The following is a 16,877-nucleotide window of genomic DNA, read 5'->3' as shown; positions in this document are numbered from 1 at the left end:
TTTATCTGCTCATTGTTTATACTCATATTATCTGACGCTGACCACTGAAAACGTAATAGAATGTGTACATACATTCCATATTCCATTGCAAAGTGCTGTGTAACGTGCCCTTTAGTTAGCAATAAGTTTAGCTCCCATAAATTTCTCTCTCTGCATGCCACATAGGCTAGCACAATTAGCAGACAAATGACAAAAAGGGACCTGCATCTGTTGCGCATTTATTTGTTGCCATTAAAATTTATCCAACCGCGGTCACATTCAGTGTGGTCGTCTGATACAGAATGTCATCAATATTTAAGGAAGGGCAGGCTTTTAGAAAAATAGATATCTTGCAGGATGGACAAACGAGGACAATATGTATGTGGGAAAGCAGGAACAGTATTTAACTGAAAGGGAACAGACATGTCAGAGTAATGAAGCACAGAGCAATATGAAAATACAATGGGTAAGAGGTGCTGAGAGGTATCAGAAAAGGAGTATTGGCACCAGGGATCACTTTCAGAAGGGGAGAGTTGTTCCTGAAGTCGGACCAGCGCTGCTAGAAATAAACCACTGATGCGGCAGTACAGGGTGACATAAAGCGGAGATCACTGAAAGCTTGAGAAGCATAGAATAAATGCTGATAAGAAGGATGGGTATGGAGAATGGGCAAAACCGACGGGCAACGAAGGTAATAACTAAATATTTGTATAGGAAGAGTGCGGACTTGCAGTGGAGGAAGAGAGCTAGAAAACTGACCAGTAAGTGTACAGGATTCCAGAAAAGCATATATTGAGCATATTGAATCAATGGTCAGAAATGTAGGGGGAGAGTAATGTAAACTTAATGGGGAAAAAAGGCAATTGTTGGGATATGTAAGAGCTTGCACTTGGGCCACAGTGGCTGCCATTCCAGTATGCAGGCAGAGTGTAACACGTCAGGAGGCATGGCGCACACGTATAATCAACTTATTGGTCCCTAGCTGCTTCACCCTGCACAATCGAAGCTGCTGTAGTACTTCAATGCTTCTGGCTTACAACAGTGTGATTCAGTGGGTATGTGTGTAATCTGTGTGCACCAGAAAAGAGCACATGTTTCTAAAAAGTTGGACTATTACTATATTGACACTTACGTATCACTGCATAGACTCTGACGTGGTGCAGTTTTTTTTTTACTTGAGAAAAATTCAAAGCCTATAGATCCGTTGCGTGAGCACGCTTGCTGACAGTCAATGCACCATTCTCAAAAAGTAACATATATCGAGGCTCTTCAAGCAGTTAGCTTGAAATTTCAATCTTATTCTGCTTGTACATGATGGGCTATATAATTTGAACTAACGGAATCACTACACCTATGACTTTTTCAGTGAAGCTAGATTTTCGGTCATGCACATTTGCAGCACTGATTGCAATAACAAAATGTCTCTGATCACCATGCCACTTGTACTGTGGATGCATGTTTTTGCTTTCTCCAGTTTCATATCTGAAATAAAGCAACTTGAGTTCTTCATTACAGTGGTGGCCCATTATTGTAAAGGCACAGATCAGCATGCACCCAGTGCACCTACTAGAAATGTATTGCTGCTGTTAGGTGATTTTGATACTTCGGCATTGTTTCATGCGTTGCTTCATGTCTTTGCAGTCTTGTTGCATTTTTGTTAGCTACTGCAGGAATGAGAAAAAAGGTCCCCTTGAGCAGTGTCTCTCAGGGCCTTTTTTGCAAGTAGTTTGCAAACGCAGCGCAATTCTCCTATAGAAAAACAGATCCTATTGGAATGTCACATCAGTGCATGGGCGATGGCAGGATGTTTTTTTTTATCTTATGGAGCCAAACTTGCTCATCCCAGTAGGGGGGGGGGGTGCATTTGTCCAGACGCCATGCTGGCAGAGGCACTGATGCCATGAGCCAGCACTTCTGCCAGCCAGATCAAGATCTTGGATTACTATAGATAACACATGTAGGTATTTGTGTTGGGGGCAAAAATGTTTGTGGTGATTATTTGATAAAGTAAGTTGGTGAATTTTGCCTTAATGCTTTTATTTGCTCAGACGCTGCATGGATGCTTGAAGATGGTACTTGCTAATCTATACTTTCTGTATTCTGAAGGTGAAACGCAGTAAAAAAAAATCTGCTCCTTCTCGGACAAGACTCCCATGGCCTGAAAGCTCGGGTGATGAGCTTATTGAGAGATGGTTGCTAAGGAAAGAGCAAGAAAATAGCAAGTCCCTGCGAAGAAAGGTCAGAAAGCTGGAGGAGAAGCTGAAATGGTTGAAGATCAAGATAGCCGCCTCCAGGATTTGCTGCACAAGAAATTTGGCAAGTTATAAACACTTTTCTTTTGAAATTTAAGCGAAATGGTTTGTTTTTAAGTTTTAAATGCAGTGATGTAAGCGCAGAATTATAAGCATTCTGTTTGATATGTGCTGACAGTAATCTGCATTATATATAGCTGGGTGTACGTCTCTGTAACATGCTGTAATAGCCTGTCATTACCTAACCAATAATTTTAATGTGTTCAATTTTGGACAGGCCAAAATACTATTTGTGCTTGGAGTCTTGTTTCAAACTTTGTTGTCATTTTGCCTGTAGCAAGCAATGTTTTCTAACAAAAATGTCAGAAATCGACAAAAATGTATAGTTACACCGGAAGACACCAGAGACATAGTCGCCGCTGGGCACCATCTGTGTTCACCGACCTTGAGTGTAGCCAGCAACTTTGGTGAATCAGTGATATTAGCTGTGGGAATAAGGTCTCTATTGGCATCATCGCAGTCAGTTATTACTGTACTTGGTTGAAAAAATCCACTGTGCTAAAAAACACCACGACTATACACTCTAAACATAGATCATACCTTATAAGCACAACTCTCTCATAACATAAAGAATGTCGCCCATTGTTATGAGATTACAGTGGTTTGTTCTGCACCCTTCAAATTGTCCAGATTTGCCTGTGTACAGAAAAAAATTGATTTGTCCCACAGTATTGGCCCATTTCAGTTTACTATTAGGCACAGATCATGGCAAGTCCCCTGCATGTGCGGTTGTGTATGAGTTCCATTTATCTTGCAGTAAGGTGTACGTTGGCCAGATGGGCCGATGTATAAATGTATGTCTGAAGGAGCATTTGGAGGTCATATTGTCTGACACTTACTTGCACGTGGCTGTGCATTGTAGGAAATGCAACGAAGGAAAAAATAAGAATGGTGATAAAGATAGACAAGGCTGCTATCCGCAGTTCTCACAAACTAGCATTCTTTTCCATCATCGAGATAGGCTAACATGAGAACTTAAGAAGGCCTACTGTATCAGGAAAAAAGGTGCTAGATGCATCACCCAGCCTTTGTCTCCCTAGCAGAGTGTGCATTTTTATACCTAGATAAAATTCGAAACATAATCTTTTTTTTTTTTACTGTCTGGTGATTCTGCGCAGGTGCATCTGTTTGTTTCTCTGCATATATATCTCATCTGTTTAGTCAAATAACCATAGTTGTGAGTCTGCGCTTGTCCTGTTTTTTAAGCGTTTAGACGTCATCTTTTTTAGTGCAATGGATTTTTTCAACCATGTCTATATACCAACTCGCCCAACTTTCTACCTTATTACTGTACTTGTATTCACCTTGCAGCTGTTCTAGGCAATATGATTTCTTATTGTAGGCATCGATTTACTTGTGTTCCTGCAGCATATAAACTGTTGTGTCTACATTTTGAAAGTATAATACATGCAGAAATTGTGAGATGAATAAGGGCAGTAACTGCTTCCTATGATGCTGATTCACACAGCCTAAAGCCTAAGCCTCTGGTTTGTCCATCCAGCACAAGAGGTGCCGGCGGCACCCAAGATCACTTTGCACATTTGGAGCGAACACAGATGATGCCAAGCAGTGGCACTGTCTCTGTTGTCTTATGGTGTAAATGTAGATGTTGATGTCACTAGAGGGGGCCGTATTGCAAGAGAGAGTATGAATATCTAAATAGTACTAGGTACTGTTGAAGAATGTGTGCTGCATTGAAAATTACGTACTCTTACGGCACGCTTCGAAACTACAACTGTCATTGTGTGTACTAAAAATGCACTCTTTAGTTGTATTTCATGTCTTTTTGTACAGAAATTTGTGACAGTTGTGTGTACGGAATAGGATAGAATGTAGCACTGGATAAAGGTGGGGGCTAAGGATGCTGAAGCACAGAACCTTATCTCCGAGGATGTGAGAAGGGAGCCCGAACCACAAAGTATTGAATGTTGAGTGACAGATATGAAGAGAGAAAATCAGAATGAAGAGATGGGGCCCCCACCTGATCTTACTTTGTTTAGCTTTTGCCTTTGTCAGACCTTGTGGAGCTGCAAAAACAGAAATTCCCCTTCACTCGGGAGGTCTTTTTCTAAAAATAATCCATCACTCTCGTGCCAATCACAGTAATCACACCTTGTTTTTTTTTTTTTAGTTTGGTGTAGGGTAAAATGAAATGGGGTATTTACAGAAGTATAATATGGAAGTGATAGGAGGGACTTCCAAATTGGGGGGGGGGGGGGGGAGGTGGCATGCACTCTAGCCTAGGGCCCTTATTTCTGTTAATCCAGCTCCGAGAATGTTGCAAGCTGTGATGGCTGAAATTTGCATGGCCTGCTGATCCACTTTCCAATTTTAAAACATGAAACTGAAACAATTGCAAAAATCACTGAATTTGTGCAATCAGCACTATTAAAACTAATGCAGGATATGTTGCTGGGCTAGTTAGTGGTTATCGAGCATTATGGTATTGCAGTGCTGGCAGACAAGGACAAAAGGACGAGATACACTTACACAAATGTGCTGAACTTTCAACATGATTTTGGATGTTTTGATTCGCGCTTTACATTTGACAGAAGGGCATCAACGTGCAAACGCACCTACAAAGTAGATATAATCTCAGTAGCCACATGTTTCTTTTTTCATGAAAAATCTGGAAAAAAAGTTAAAGGCCAGGGCACAAAAACCAACATCGCACAAAAAATGCTAACGGGGCCGAAGCCCGAAGTGAAGGCAGCTTTTGATGCAAAAACTCGCAAGTGGCAAGTTAGCCACATTACCAGTTGTCATGTGGTTGTGGCATTTTTGAGAGGTGACCACTTTCCAGTTTAGAATTCCCAATGGCATCATAGGTTTCCTCCTTTTAAATCAATGACTGCGGCGAAATTTGTCAAATCACACCTTGTCATAGTCAATGCTGCAATTAAAACATCGTTTTTTTTTAGTTTCCTTTATATTTTTACTTTTGTTACTGGTGCAGTGTATATTTAAACATTTAGTGTTTCCTGCAAGATATTACATGAAATGAAGAGCTAGAGCAGCAATAGTTGAGTGAATCTGAGAAAGTAGGAACCTGGGTGCAAGCAAAAAAATGAAGACATAGTAGATGCTTGGGCATGCTGGTTAGACATCGGTGCAGTGCATTTACGCTCAGATGTCTGTGTCTCCTCTCGTCCTCGTCGTGAATGCGCTGCACCGATAATAAAAAAAGCATCAAGCTAGGTCAGATGAACTCATTGATGAAGAGAAAGTTTATTCATGCTATCAGTAAACTGCAGCTCACTGGCAAAGAGAAAACAGGAACATGCCCATGTCTACTACTCATGACCTCAAGCTTCTGGCACACACACTGACTTAACTTTGTAGGGCATAGACGTGATCGAGCTTGTCTACAAAGCAAAGGAAGTGACATTTTACAGCAGGTTTAGTCTGTGTTCTCATTGAAGCAATACTGTATAAGAATAAAAGCAAGTAACAAGCACATTGCCCTAGACAATGCAGTTGAATGCTAGGATTTGTTCCACAGCATAATGCTGTGGTGCTGTAAATGTGGCTCATTAATTACTTCAAGGACATTGCCTGCTCAGCTGAAGTGATGGCCTTGTATAGATGGTCTGTGGTCTGGCTTCCTAACTAAGCAGACTGCAGTTGCAAGTGAAACCATCATGTACCATTTTGATTTCAACTATGTGTACACAATGCTTTCAACCAATTTTTATTCAGCTGTCAAAATGACTCCTCTTCAGAGTATCAATGAAAATAGACGAATGCTCCTTTTGTTGCATCCAGTGTGCATGCACTTCACACTTTTAGTGTTGCTTCTGACATCCAGATATGAGCTTTGTGCCATAATTGCTGTATAGTAGCTGCAAACCTGACAAATACAGCTTGTGAGATCACTGGGCTGTGCCAACTTTGCTGTAAAATTGATGCTGATAAGAAGTCCATATCATCATTCTTTGTCAATCTGCTATCACTTTCCGTAGGCAGTGCCAAACTTTGAAGCATTAAAACAGTTTTGCTGAGCAGAACGTTCTATCACTAATAGGTCTTCAGTGTGGGACTTGCAGTGTATGACTTCCTTCAGTGCTTCTGCTATACAAGCTTTCCAAGCAACTTGAGCTAGGATTTCAAAAAGGTTATTTTGCCCTTACCTGATTTTATTTGCTTAACTCCTACATTATTCCCTGCAGCCCCCAAGTGAGATATGCAAGGTTTTATAAGAACTTCAGAAAACACCTATTAAATTGTTTCTTGCACGGTATGCTTCACAAACTTCTTTTTTTTTTGCATTTTAAAGCCTATAAAATATGAAAGAAAAGGTCACTTGATTGGGCGCTTGAGCTTTGCTATTATGCAGCTGTCGAGAATATGTAATGAGTGGGCAAGGTTGGCAGCAGTACGACTGTAGGCATGGTGACGCAACAGTGTTGTATATATTTGGATCTCTAGCCTGTGTCATGTGAAGGTGCAAATGCATGCCGCAATGACTGACCATTGCTGACTACAAAAAAAAAAAGAGCATTTTCATTCTCCTTTGAAATGCTCGGTCAGGAACATTCATTGTGCCATTGTGCAGTAAAAAGCAGGAATCCCAGTCAGTCACTGCATGCTTGAGAGCAGCACAGGAGCTTGGCATAAGCATCTGGTCACATGGCTTTTGTTTCTCATTCTGTGAATTTTAGAATGCAAGAAAGTACTGCATGAGAAATATAATATAGGAAACAATTTAATGATTGGTTTTCACTGGCACTATACAAGTTTGCATATCCCACTCTGGCTCTGCAGCAAATATTTACAACTTTCAGTGATTAAGCTTACATAATAAGTCAGTTAATGGGGAATTAAAAATTACCCTAAGTTACAGTAGTCTATGTCAACATGAAACATCCAGTACAGTTGTCTCTGAAGTGCCTTTTGATTTTAAATCTTGGCTGTAGTTGTGCATGTTATGCATATCCACTGCTCAACGACTACTATAGTTTACCATATTGCCACTGTGCATCTGCATGGCTTTTAAAACTATTAGTGAGCATTAAGGCTGACAGCAGTATAAGAGGTAAGTTGGAAAAAAAAAAGATAAGTTGGAATCTGGTGGAAGTATTCCAGATGGCCTATTCCAGTGTTCCTCAAATGGGGGTCCGCAAAAATATTTTGAGGGCCTGCAAACACACATCTCCCCCCCAAAAAGAAAGTTTATGCAATAGATCTGTGCTCTGGCCTGGCAAGACAGCTTTGCAGGATTAAAAGCATGGAGGTTCAAAGCCAACTTGTTTCTCAAAGGCAAAGACACAGGAGAGGAGTATGGAAATTGAGAGTCTGCATACGAGAGAGGGATTTTTGTTGATGCAGGCATCGGTTAAACTCGAGCTCTTGCTGCACTGCTGGATGGGCTGCAGGCAAAACATTTGGGGTGGGAGATTGAGCAGCGCAGTGTTGGAAGGAGTTCAGTCTTTTCCAGCAGCATACATACTGACATGCTGCCTCTGTCTATGTCCTCTGCAGCTGTGGCCCACTGGCTTATCAAGTGCACATTTTTAGAGGTCACTTTAGTATGGACCCTATCCCAGTTTGATCTCTTGGAACTGCAGCAACAACAGTCCTCACAAGAATCCCTACCCCCCTCTACAGTCAACTTTCAGTGGTTCACAAGAGGTCTCCAACCCATCCATTGCCGATAACCACTGATCTATTCATTAAGCTGTTTGCTACTTACACAGATCCCTTCCGTTTCTAGCTCTTTAGGAAACAGTGCGAACAATGCACTGAAAATATGCAAACAAAAGAGTAGTAAGGATGGCTTTTCTTTATGGCTGTAGAAATCAAATAGCTAACCTTATCCATATCAAAAGGATTGTCTTTTTTTGTTCATCTTTCATGTCTACTGTGGCCCATCTATAAATAAACATGTGTGAATTCAGATTTCAGTTTGTTGTTTCACTGCTTTTCCTTTCCTTGTAGGTGTTGAATGCACCTGGGGACAAGGTACCTGTACTGGCAACAGCAAACTGCCGGGTAGGGGAATCACATATGCTTTCAACTCCTATGCTTGCACAACTACCTAACAAAGTCATAACACCCAGATTAACTTATAACTCTTTTTAATGTGCACTGCTTCACTTTGTTTCATGTTTCTTGCTATGCCATCCCATTTAAAAACTGGAAAGGATTGGCCAAGAAATCTATGTGTTCATTCATTCATGTTTTTACTATTGCTTGCACATCAGAGTTGTAAGGGTGGCTTTTCTTCGTGGCTGTAGACAACACATAGCTAACATCAAAACCAAGAGCAATATCTTTTTTTGTTCATTTTACCTTTCTACTGTGGCCCATCTATAAACATGTGTGACTTCGGATTTCAGTTTGGTACGTGTTTCACTGATTTTTCTCTCCTTGTAGGTTTCGAATGTGCCTGGGGACCAGGTACCTGTACTGGCAACAGTAAACGACCAGGTAGGGGAATTGCATATGTTTACCACTCTTATACTTGTCCAACTGTGCAGACAGAAATACGTAAGGAGGAGACCATAAGACCCAGAAAAACACCTTTTAACATTTGTTTTGTGTTTCTTGCTATGCCATCTCACTTAAAAACTGGGAAAGAAAGGTCAAGAAGTCTATGTATTCATTCATGTTTTTACTGTTGCTTATTACCATGTGCTTGGGTACACATGGAAATAATTACTTATTTCACCACATTTACTATATAACCTATATTAAATCACTACTTGGCTAGTGATCGAACTGTAGGGACATAAGCGGCTCATTGTATGGCGCATACAAGGTGAGCCTACTGCCGCTCGTAACAAGGAAAGCATAGAGGATTATTTATTTTGTTTATTAATATCGAAAATAACGAGTCATTTGATACTACAAATGTACCAGTTTGTGTTTTCTATGGTCTGCGATTTCTTCCAAAATCTTTGTGGTTTTTACTGAAATGTTCAAAGCCAATTTTCTTTAAAGGTGCTATCATGTAACACCTCTGAATTTTCTAGTCTAATGAAAAGTTAAATTATGTTTTCACACTGAAATTTTTTGCAGACAATCTGTGAACAAAGGTTTTTATCAGACACCAAAAAGTGCCAGTAGAGTGATTTTTTTAACCGAAGATTCATCTGTTTTACATCTTTTTTCAAAACACATTAAATTGGTGAACAATACAAAGCTTAATCAGATTGTCATAACATGTATAACTTAGAAAAATATTTATAACTGCCTCATGACTGGTAAATATCCTTGCAAGATATATTAAGAGAAATTGCCTTTCGATTAAGGGTTCTTTAAAGTGCATATTTTATCCTTTATTGTCCATATTTTATTTTTGCATGCATGCGGAGGGTAATGCTTTTCTCTGTTCCATGCAGGTTCACCTTGGCAATTGTGTGTACATTCCTGTAGAGAGATGGCAGTGGCTCCTGACGCTGCCCAAGGATTCTCTGTTTTTCAAAGAACCAGTGAAGGCTGCCTGTGTCTCAGAAACAGGAGTGTGATAGGGGCCCCGTGTCGCCGCTTTCCGAACTCTAGTCCATTCAGCCTCCAAAAAAGCCCTGACCTATCATAAATTGGCAGCTGTAACAAGTGAGTCCTTCAATTGTGATCTAATTATCTTTTTTTCAGTCAAGTTCATGTTGTTTTACATAAACACAGCTCAACATCCTTCACATTTGTGGAGAATTCATGTGTTCAATTCCATTTCTTTTATATTGCTGTGAATTGTTTTGGTGTTTCCTGACTGATTTCAATAATTTATTTTTACAATGATATAAAATTGACCATTTCTTCTCTTCGGACTTTTTTCTCACTTGTTGCTTTCCAGATGGATTTGTCGCATATATTAGCAGGAATGCTATTGATCAGCTGCCTCCAAGCAAGTGCATGCAGAAACTAAAGATATATTACAGAAATGCTGAAAGACGAACAGATGAAAAATGCAAGCTTGAAACTTCATATGTCATGTATATTAGAAGCCAAATAAATACTACCGAAAATTTCAGTCATTACCAGCCTTCTCTTATTGTATAATGTAAGACACCTGCTCAAATGTCACCACCTGAAAAGAAATTATATAGCTGTGGATTTCACGTCACCCTTCCTGCCCAAATCACCTATAATGCCCGTATTGCCCATAATGCCCGTATTGCCCATATTGCCCATAATGCCCATATCACCCATAATTCCCTTATGCCCATATCACACATATCGCCCATATACCCATATCACACATATCGGCCATATGCCCATATTGCACATATCACCCGTACTCCCCATATGTCCCATATGACACATATCCCCCATATCCAATAATACCGTATGCTCAAAATTCATATGGCAAGTGAGCGCCATCTGTGAATATTTCATCTACTAGAATCGTGAGTTTTAAGCTGAAGTTTTTGAGCCTACCCCTGACAATATCAGAGTGCTTTTATACCATCGTTAAGTTGGTTACTCATGTAGTTTCTTTTGACTTGCGGATTGATTCTAGTAGCCGTATTTCTCGCAGATTTAAACTTCTTTAGATCGTCAATAACTTTTGTTTTCAGAAAGCGCTTAAAAAGTGCAATTCGTAGCGCCTTTAGTCATTCCTTAGTTATTCATGGCTTACGCGCTTTCGAAGCTCGTATTCCGGACTCGTAAAGAAAATACTCAAAATACAGCTGTTTATAGCCGAAAAAAAATACCTAAGGCTTCATCAGCATTGGTTACATCATAGAAGGTGCTCCAGGTTACTGGCTACAGTTTATCATAAAATGTTTGCAAAATAGAAGAACGGCTGATTGGGCAAGCTGGTGAACCATGACGGACAGTAATGTAAGTGCGCAACAAAGACGTGACAAAGAGGTCGTTGTTGTCCACTTCTCCTCTTTGTCACGTACTTGGTGCGCACTTATATTACTGTCCGTCATGTTTTCAAAGCAGTCTGGTTTCTTGAAAAAGCATTGAAGACCATTTTGCGGGTTTGTTATGGGGGACTGACAGATTTGTATTTAAACAAATTGGCAGCTGATCACAAAGACCAACTGCCAGTACACTAGATACTGACAATTCATCACTTTCAATACTAGTGAAGGTGTCTAGTAACGTTGATATTTTGCGCGTAATGTGTATTCGTTAATTTATGATATTGACTAATGCTTTGGTTCTAGTATAGTGTAAACCTTTTGTGAAAGTGATGACTTTTCACGCAAGTTGATGTTCTATTCCCCGCCTAATATGAGTGCATATTTTTGACCATTTACCCAGCTAAACTACTTCTCTATAAAATGGAACAAATTTGTTACTGCTACTGCTGAGTGGGTGGTATGCGACGGAACAAGTAATTAGTTTTTAGGGTAAGCACTTTGTAGTCATCGGTTACAAAACAAATTTTGACGAGTAATTCGCATTTTAAAAACGTTTTCGAAAGTATCGCAACCTCCCATCTCTCTAAGAGCTCCGGTTAAGAAAACATGTGGACTATCCAGGTAGATTAAGGACAGGAGAGTGTCTTTTGTACCATGTCTGAGAGATCATGACAGCCTGAAACGTAGAGCTAAACCTGGAAAGGAAGGCTCATATATAATCTCTTTTGATTCGCGCTGATCGAATATTTAAATGCAGAGAAGAAACGTTACTGCTTTGTATCTGATAGCGGTTGCTCAGCTGGTAAGGTGTCAAGAAATCGTAACTTGAAGCATTCACTGACTCTGAGATCTATGGACGATATCCATCTAAGCGAAAGCGGTTAAAAAAACAAGAAAGATATGATAAAATGCGAACGTGAACTGCAACGTGCATGCTCATAGCATAGCACAGGAATTGGGTTTTTGACCACGTCTGTGCACAAGTTGTGCACTTAGCCGAAAACGGTATAAATGTCAGTAAATTTTATTTATTAATAGTGAAAAAAGGCACTACAGGCTCGCTTAGTACAGTCATTACACAAGCATTTACAAGCCTCATTATTGGCAAATCTAGCACCTGGTCGGAACAAGGTTTAGGATGGTAAAGCAGTAAACAGTTGTAAATGTCAGTGTCTAAATCCTTATGCCGAAAACCGCTAACAAGAGAAGTAATATTCACAAGTTTACAGTTATCGTATCTTTCAAACAACATTCCATTTTTAGAGTCCATGTACTGATAATAAAAACGCTTAAACGACCTTTGCCAGGTCAGCCTTACAGTTAACGCGCAGGAGTGAAGAGATCAATAACATATTTCCTCGTGATACCCAAACGTATTTTCAATTTTTCTTCATTTGAGCTTTCGAGCTTTAGCCAGGATAACCTTATTCTCGATACAGAAATGCTCATTTATGTACTCGAGATCGCTTGTGTCAAATCCCAGGCTATCTGTTTTCAGGGTTTTCTTCCGAGCAGCGAACAGAAACTTATCACGAGCAGTTCTTGAGGCGAACTTTACCACAACGTTAGCTTTCTTCTTATCTTTCGAAGGCACAGATGCACTGCATCAATTTAAACGTCAGCAACACTTGCAATGTCCACAACAGCCTTGTCTAAGTATTCATTATGTGCAACCTGAAGTCCTTAAATTTTAAGGTTCAAGCTTCTAATGTATTGTTTCACCCCGTTTATCTAATTCCTTGCCTGTTCAAGATCTTCTTTCAACTCTTCGTTTGTCGCACGACATTGCGCAGCTTCGGCCTTCACGTCAGCAAGTTCCTCCCTGCATACATACATACATACATACATACATACGTACGTACGTACGTACGTACGTACGTACGTACATACATACATACATACATACATACATACATACATACATACATACATACATACATACATACATGCATGCATGCATGCATGCATGCATACATACATAAATTTATTACCATTCATAAATATCCCTGTAAGCTCTTCAAAACTATCATTCATATACTGAATGGAGCAAGGAATGCCCCATGTTCAGTGTGGATTTGAGTACTTGAAGCATCAACTTTGGCTATGTATTTTTTTATTTCTGTAGCGAATGCATCTAGCTTGACTACGAGTTCGGTATCTTCAGAAATTATTTCATACTGCTAAGTTGCTTTTCCAGAGCCTTTACAATGTCCCGTAATGTACCCTCGTCAGTGTCCGATAATGCCGAATGGCGAACTTCCCCGCCAACTTCTTAACCTCATCCGCCCCCCTAACTTTCTGCCGCCCCCTGTTACGCTTTCCTACCCTTTGAATCCAGTTTGTTACCCCAAGTCACCACCGGTTATCTTCTCCTCGCATTACATGTTCTGGCCAGGCCCATTTCTTCTTGATTTCCACTAGAATGTCAATAACTTGAGTTATTTCTCTGACATTCTGCACGTTCCCTATCTCTTAATGTTACGCCTACCATTTTTCGTTCCATAGAACTCTGCGTTGTCCTCAACTTAAGTAGAACCCTCTTTGCTAGCCACCACGTTTCAGCCCCACAGGTGAGTACAAGTAAGATGCAACTAATATATATTTTCCTCTTGAGTGATACCGGTAAGCTGCTAGTCATAATCTGCGAGTGCTTGCCAAATGCGCTCCATTCCAATCTTATTGTCCTAGATATTTCGCTTTCATGGTCCATGCGGTTAATACCTTTCCAAAGTAGACATTTCGCCTACTACTTCCAGTGCTACTATACCTAACGTAAACTGCTGTTTCTTTTTGAGGCTGTTGGACATTACCTTAGTCTTCTGCATATTGATTTTCAAGCCTACTATTCTACTTTTCCGGTCTAGGTCATTGTCACAAGCTGCCTCACCTATACTGCGGAAGTTTCGGCATCTCCTGCCTCACATATAGAGTAAAACTCACGGGATCTCCCCGCTCCTCTGAGCAGGCTTCAACACGACTTTCGACACTGCGCAGACAGCCGAGAGTATAAAAACACCTACCGCAGCACTCCCACGGAAGTGCTCTCTGGGAAGATTGTCTTTCGGGCCTCTCTAACGGCCGTTCCCGGAAAGCTTGTTGTGTTTCAACGAACCCGCGATCAACGCATCCTCATCTGTAAGGCCGCCGCTACCGATCAACCCAGCCTTCGACGCCTCAACTACCAAGAAAGCCGTGAGAATTCCTTTTTGCCAGAGACTGTTTTATATTTGAACATTGTTTTCGCCTTTGTTAATCTTGATCTGAGTTAGTATTTAACGCTGTGTTTTCTATGTAAGCCTTGCCCATACTTATTACATCTCGGATACTTGCTTTGTTATTTTATAGTCATCTTTTATCGCAGTGTTTTGTTCATTTTCGGGTTTTCCTCGTATCATTTATCGAGTTGTTTCTTATCGCCTTTGTGCCGTGTCCTTTTATTTTATATTGTACTATATTATTAGGGTACTCAGTGGCATAGCCCACCATGGTCACAATGTAACGATTGCCTTGAATGGACTTCAGGTTCAGTGGGCCAACAATGTCGATCGACACCTTCTAAAATAGGGTCTCAATGACGGGAACTCGGACCAAAGGCTCTCGTGTGGTGTGACCCTTCGAAGTTGTACGTTGGAATAGATCGCAAGAGGTAACGAACTGCTTAGCGTCACCCTGCATTGTGGGCCAGAAGAATCCTGTCTGAAGTTTCAGTAGAATTTTCTTCGCGCCTTGGTGACTTCCCATCAACACATCATGTACCAGCTTGAGAATAGCTGATCTGTACTTTTGGGGCAAAAGAACTTGAGTGTACTAACCACCGGACTCTGCGACGTGTTTCAATGAAAAACCTGCGACTACCCTTTTCCTTGTTCGCTTGCGGCGCGCCCACGCGATCGAAGCACAAGCGTAGGGTCGCGTCATTTTTTTTGCTCTTGAACCAACTCTCCGCTGTATACACTAGGGAGGCCTTGCCGGACTTTAAGCTTTATTGGCGTTTTATCCTTGCACTCTTGAGCTCTAGTCACAGCCGGGCAAGCTTCAGTGGCATCCGAAATGGATTCGGTGATCTCGGTGTGCGGCGCTTTTTTTCCAACTTTGACTTCAGTGGACTTCGTAGTCTCGCTTTTTGTTGCCTTGTTCCAGTTTTGATCGGGGTCGTCTGCTGGCCTAGCACCTTCTACATTTCCCAGCACCAAATCATAAAAGGGGTTCTCCATGCAGCGCGAAGTCGTCACTTAAAGTACGGGGTGTCGACATCGACCCAAGCTTTTGGGGCATTAGGACCGAGTGGTCAAGGAAGTAAACTGGAGACTTCGTAGTGGAGATATCCTCCTTCCGTACTTAGTCTTTGCCACCACCGTGTTGCAGCCTGTGCCTCTCAGGACTCGAACTGCCCGGTCCTAATCGTGCCCGATATGTCAGGGAAGCATTACCTGGCTGCGTATTATTTAATGGTGCAACCAGCGTTGATGACGTAGATCTTCCCTCTATCCTTAAGGGCTCCGTTCTCATTGCATACTGCAGCGGACTCCTAAGTTTCTACTCTCTGTTCTGGTGCCCCATTTGCCCAGCATCTTCTGCGTGGCTGACGAATTGGTTTGAAGAAATACGTGCCCGAGTACCACACCTGGTACCTTGACATGGAATGACCCAAGTATGCGTAACTGAAAGTAATCTTGCACATGGAAGGATGCTCTTGATATGGCCATATGATTAGCTGTTATTAGGGAAAATGTGTACCTGATATGCTGCCAGCTGATAACTAAGTACCAAATCCTTTTACTCAGATCTAGCATAATGTTTTCCTGCCTATAGAAAGTAAATGTGCGGTACTTGCTCAATTACTGATCACAGACTTACTGTAATAATTCCAGCAGAACAAGCAGCACTGTATGAGAACACCTACTTGGTACATTACAACTCAGTCAATTACTTATAGTAGAATGCTGCATGCAAAAGATACTGTGCAAACTAAAAAGATGGAACTTGAAATGGTAAGGTTGTTGTTAACCAAACAGGTATCTCTCATTTATCACTGTTCTTGTAAATATAATATGCATACACAGGCTTGAGAATATCTGCAGTGTGCACATCTTCCACAGCTTGCTTTTGTTTGATTAAAGATTGTTTGATGCTTGCAGGGCAGTATATTTTTTTATTCTGGCCACGGTAATTTATACGTCCCTGTAAGTGGCGTACTGCGAAAAATTGTCCTTGAAGGTGGACTTTAACATCATCAGGATTTGCATGTAATGTAATCCATGTTCATTGCAGGATTATTTGAAAGCTGATAACCTGATAAGTTCTGGAGCCTAAGCAATCATATTTTATGAACTCCAATTCTATATCAACACTAAGCATCCACCAAAAGTTATTGGTTTGACAAAATTAGAATCTTGCTTCCAAATATTTCTTTTATATGTGAGATGCTTAATAATTTTCCTTGTATTTTCATCATGTCTACGACATAAGATGCTGCATGTCCTTGCAGGCCCAGATACCTATTGCAAATGGTCTAAAAGAAGAATGTGTGGCCATAGATCTTCAACATATATATTGTACTCAATAACATGGAGCACACAGACGTCAAATATGTGTTTGGAGGAGTGGTGAGAAGCTGAGCTTAGATCTTATGGTAGGATATGCTCCTTTTATGTGAAGATGTCATTTGTAAGATCCACTGGGCCAATCTCCTCAACACTGTTCCTGAACGTTTGTGCTTCTTGCGGTGAATGGTGGTCACTGTTCAAGCTGCGCGCCCGGAGATGAA

General features: G+C 40.8%; 1 protein-coding gene and 1 long non-coding RNA gene across 2 annotated transcripts; one reads left to right on the top strand and one right to left on the bottom strand.

Annotated features, from left to right (window-relative positions):
- The first annotated feature begins 2,105 nt into the window (after positions 1–2,105).
- LOC146194644 (uncharacterized) lies at positions 2,106–10,265 on the top strand. The gene is made up of 5 exons (XM_084597485.1): positions 2,106–2,295; positions 8,229–8,282; positions 8,667–8,720; positions 9,635–9,848; positions 10,087–10,265. Exons 1-4 carry the CDS (start codon positions 2,244–2,246, stop codon positions 9,829–9,831), a joined length of 357 nt encoding a protein of 118 aa, XP_084453611.1. The 5' UTR covers positions 2,106–2,243; the 3' UTR covers positions 9,832–9,848; positions 10,087–10,265.
- Positions 4,293–10,320, bottom strand: LOC146194643 (uncharacterized). The gene is made up of 3 exons (XR_014705892.1): positions 10,253–10,320; positions 4,868–5,184; positions 4,293–4,318 (listed from the first exon to the last, which is right to left on the bottom strand). It is a non-coding gene; the product is annotated as an uncharacterized LOC146194643 (long non-coding RNA).
- Positions 10,321–16,877: the final 6,557 nt, after the last annotated feature.

The sequence above is a fragment of the Amblyomma maculatum genome, chromosome 3 (assembly GCF_055883805.1).
Source record: "Amblyomma maculatum isolate TAMU_Amacu chromosome 3, ASM5588380v1, whole genome shotgun sequence".
Lineage (NCBI taxonomy): Eukaryota > Metazoa > Arthropoda > Arachnida > Ixodida > Ixodidae > Amblyomma > Amblyomma maculatum.
This window is presented reverse-complemented; position numbering and strand designations above follow the sequence as displayed.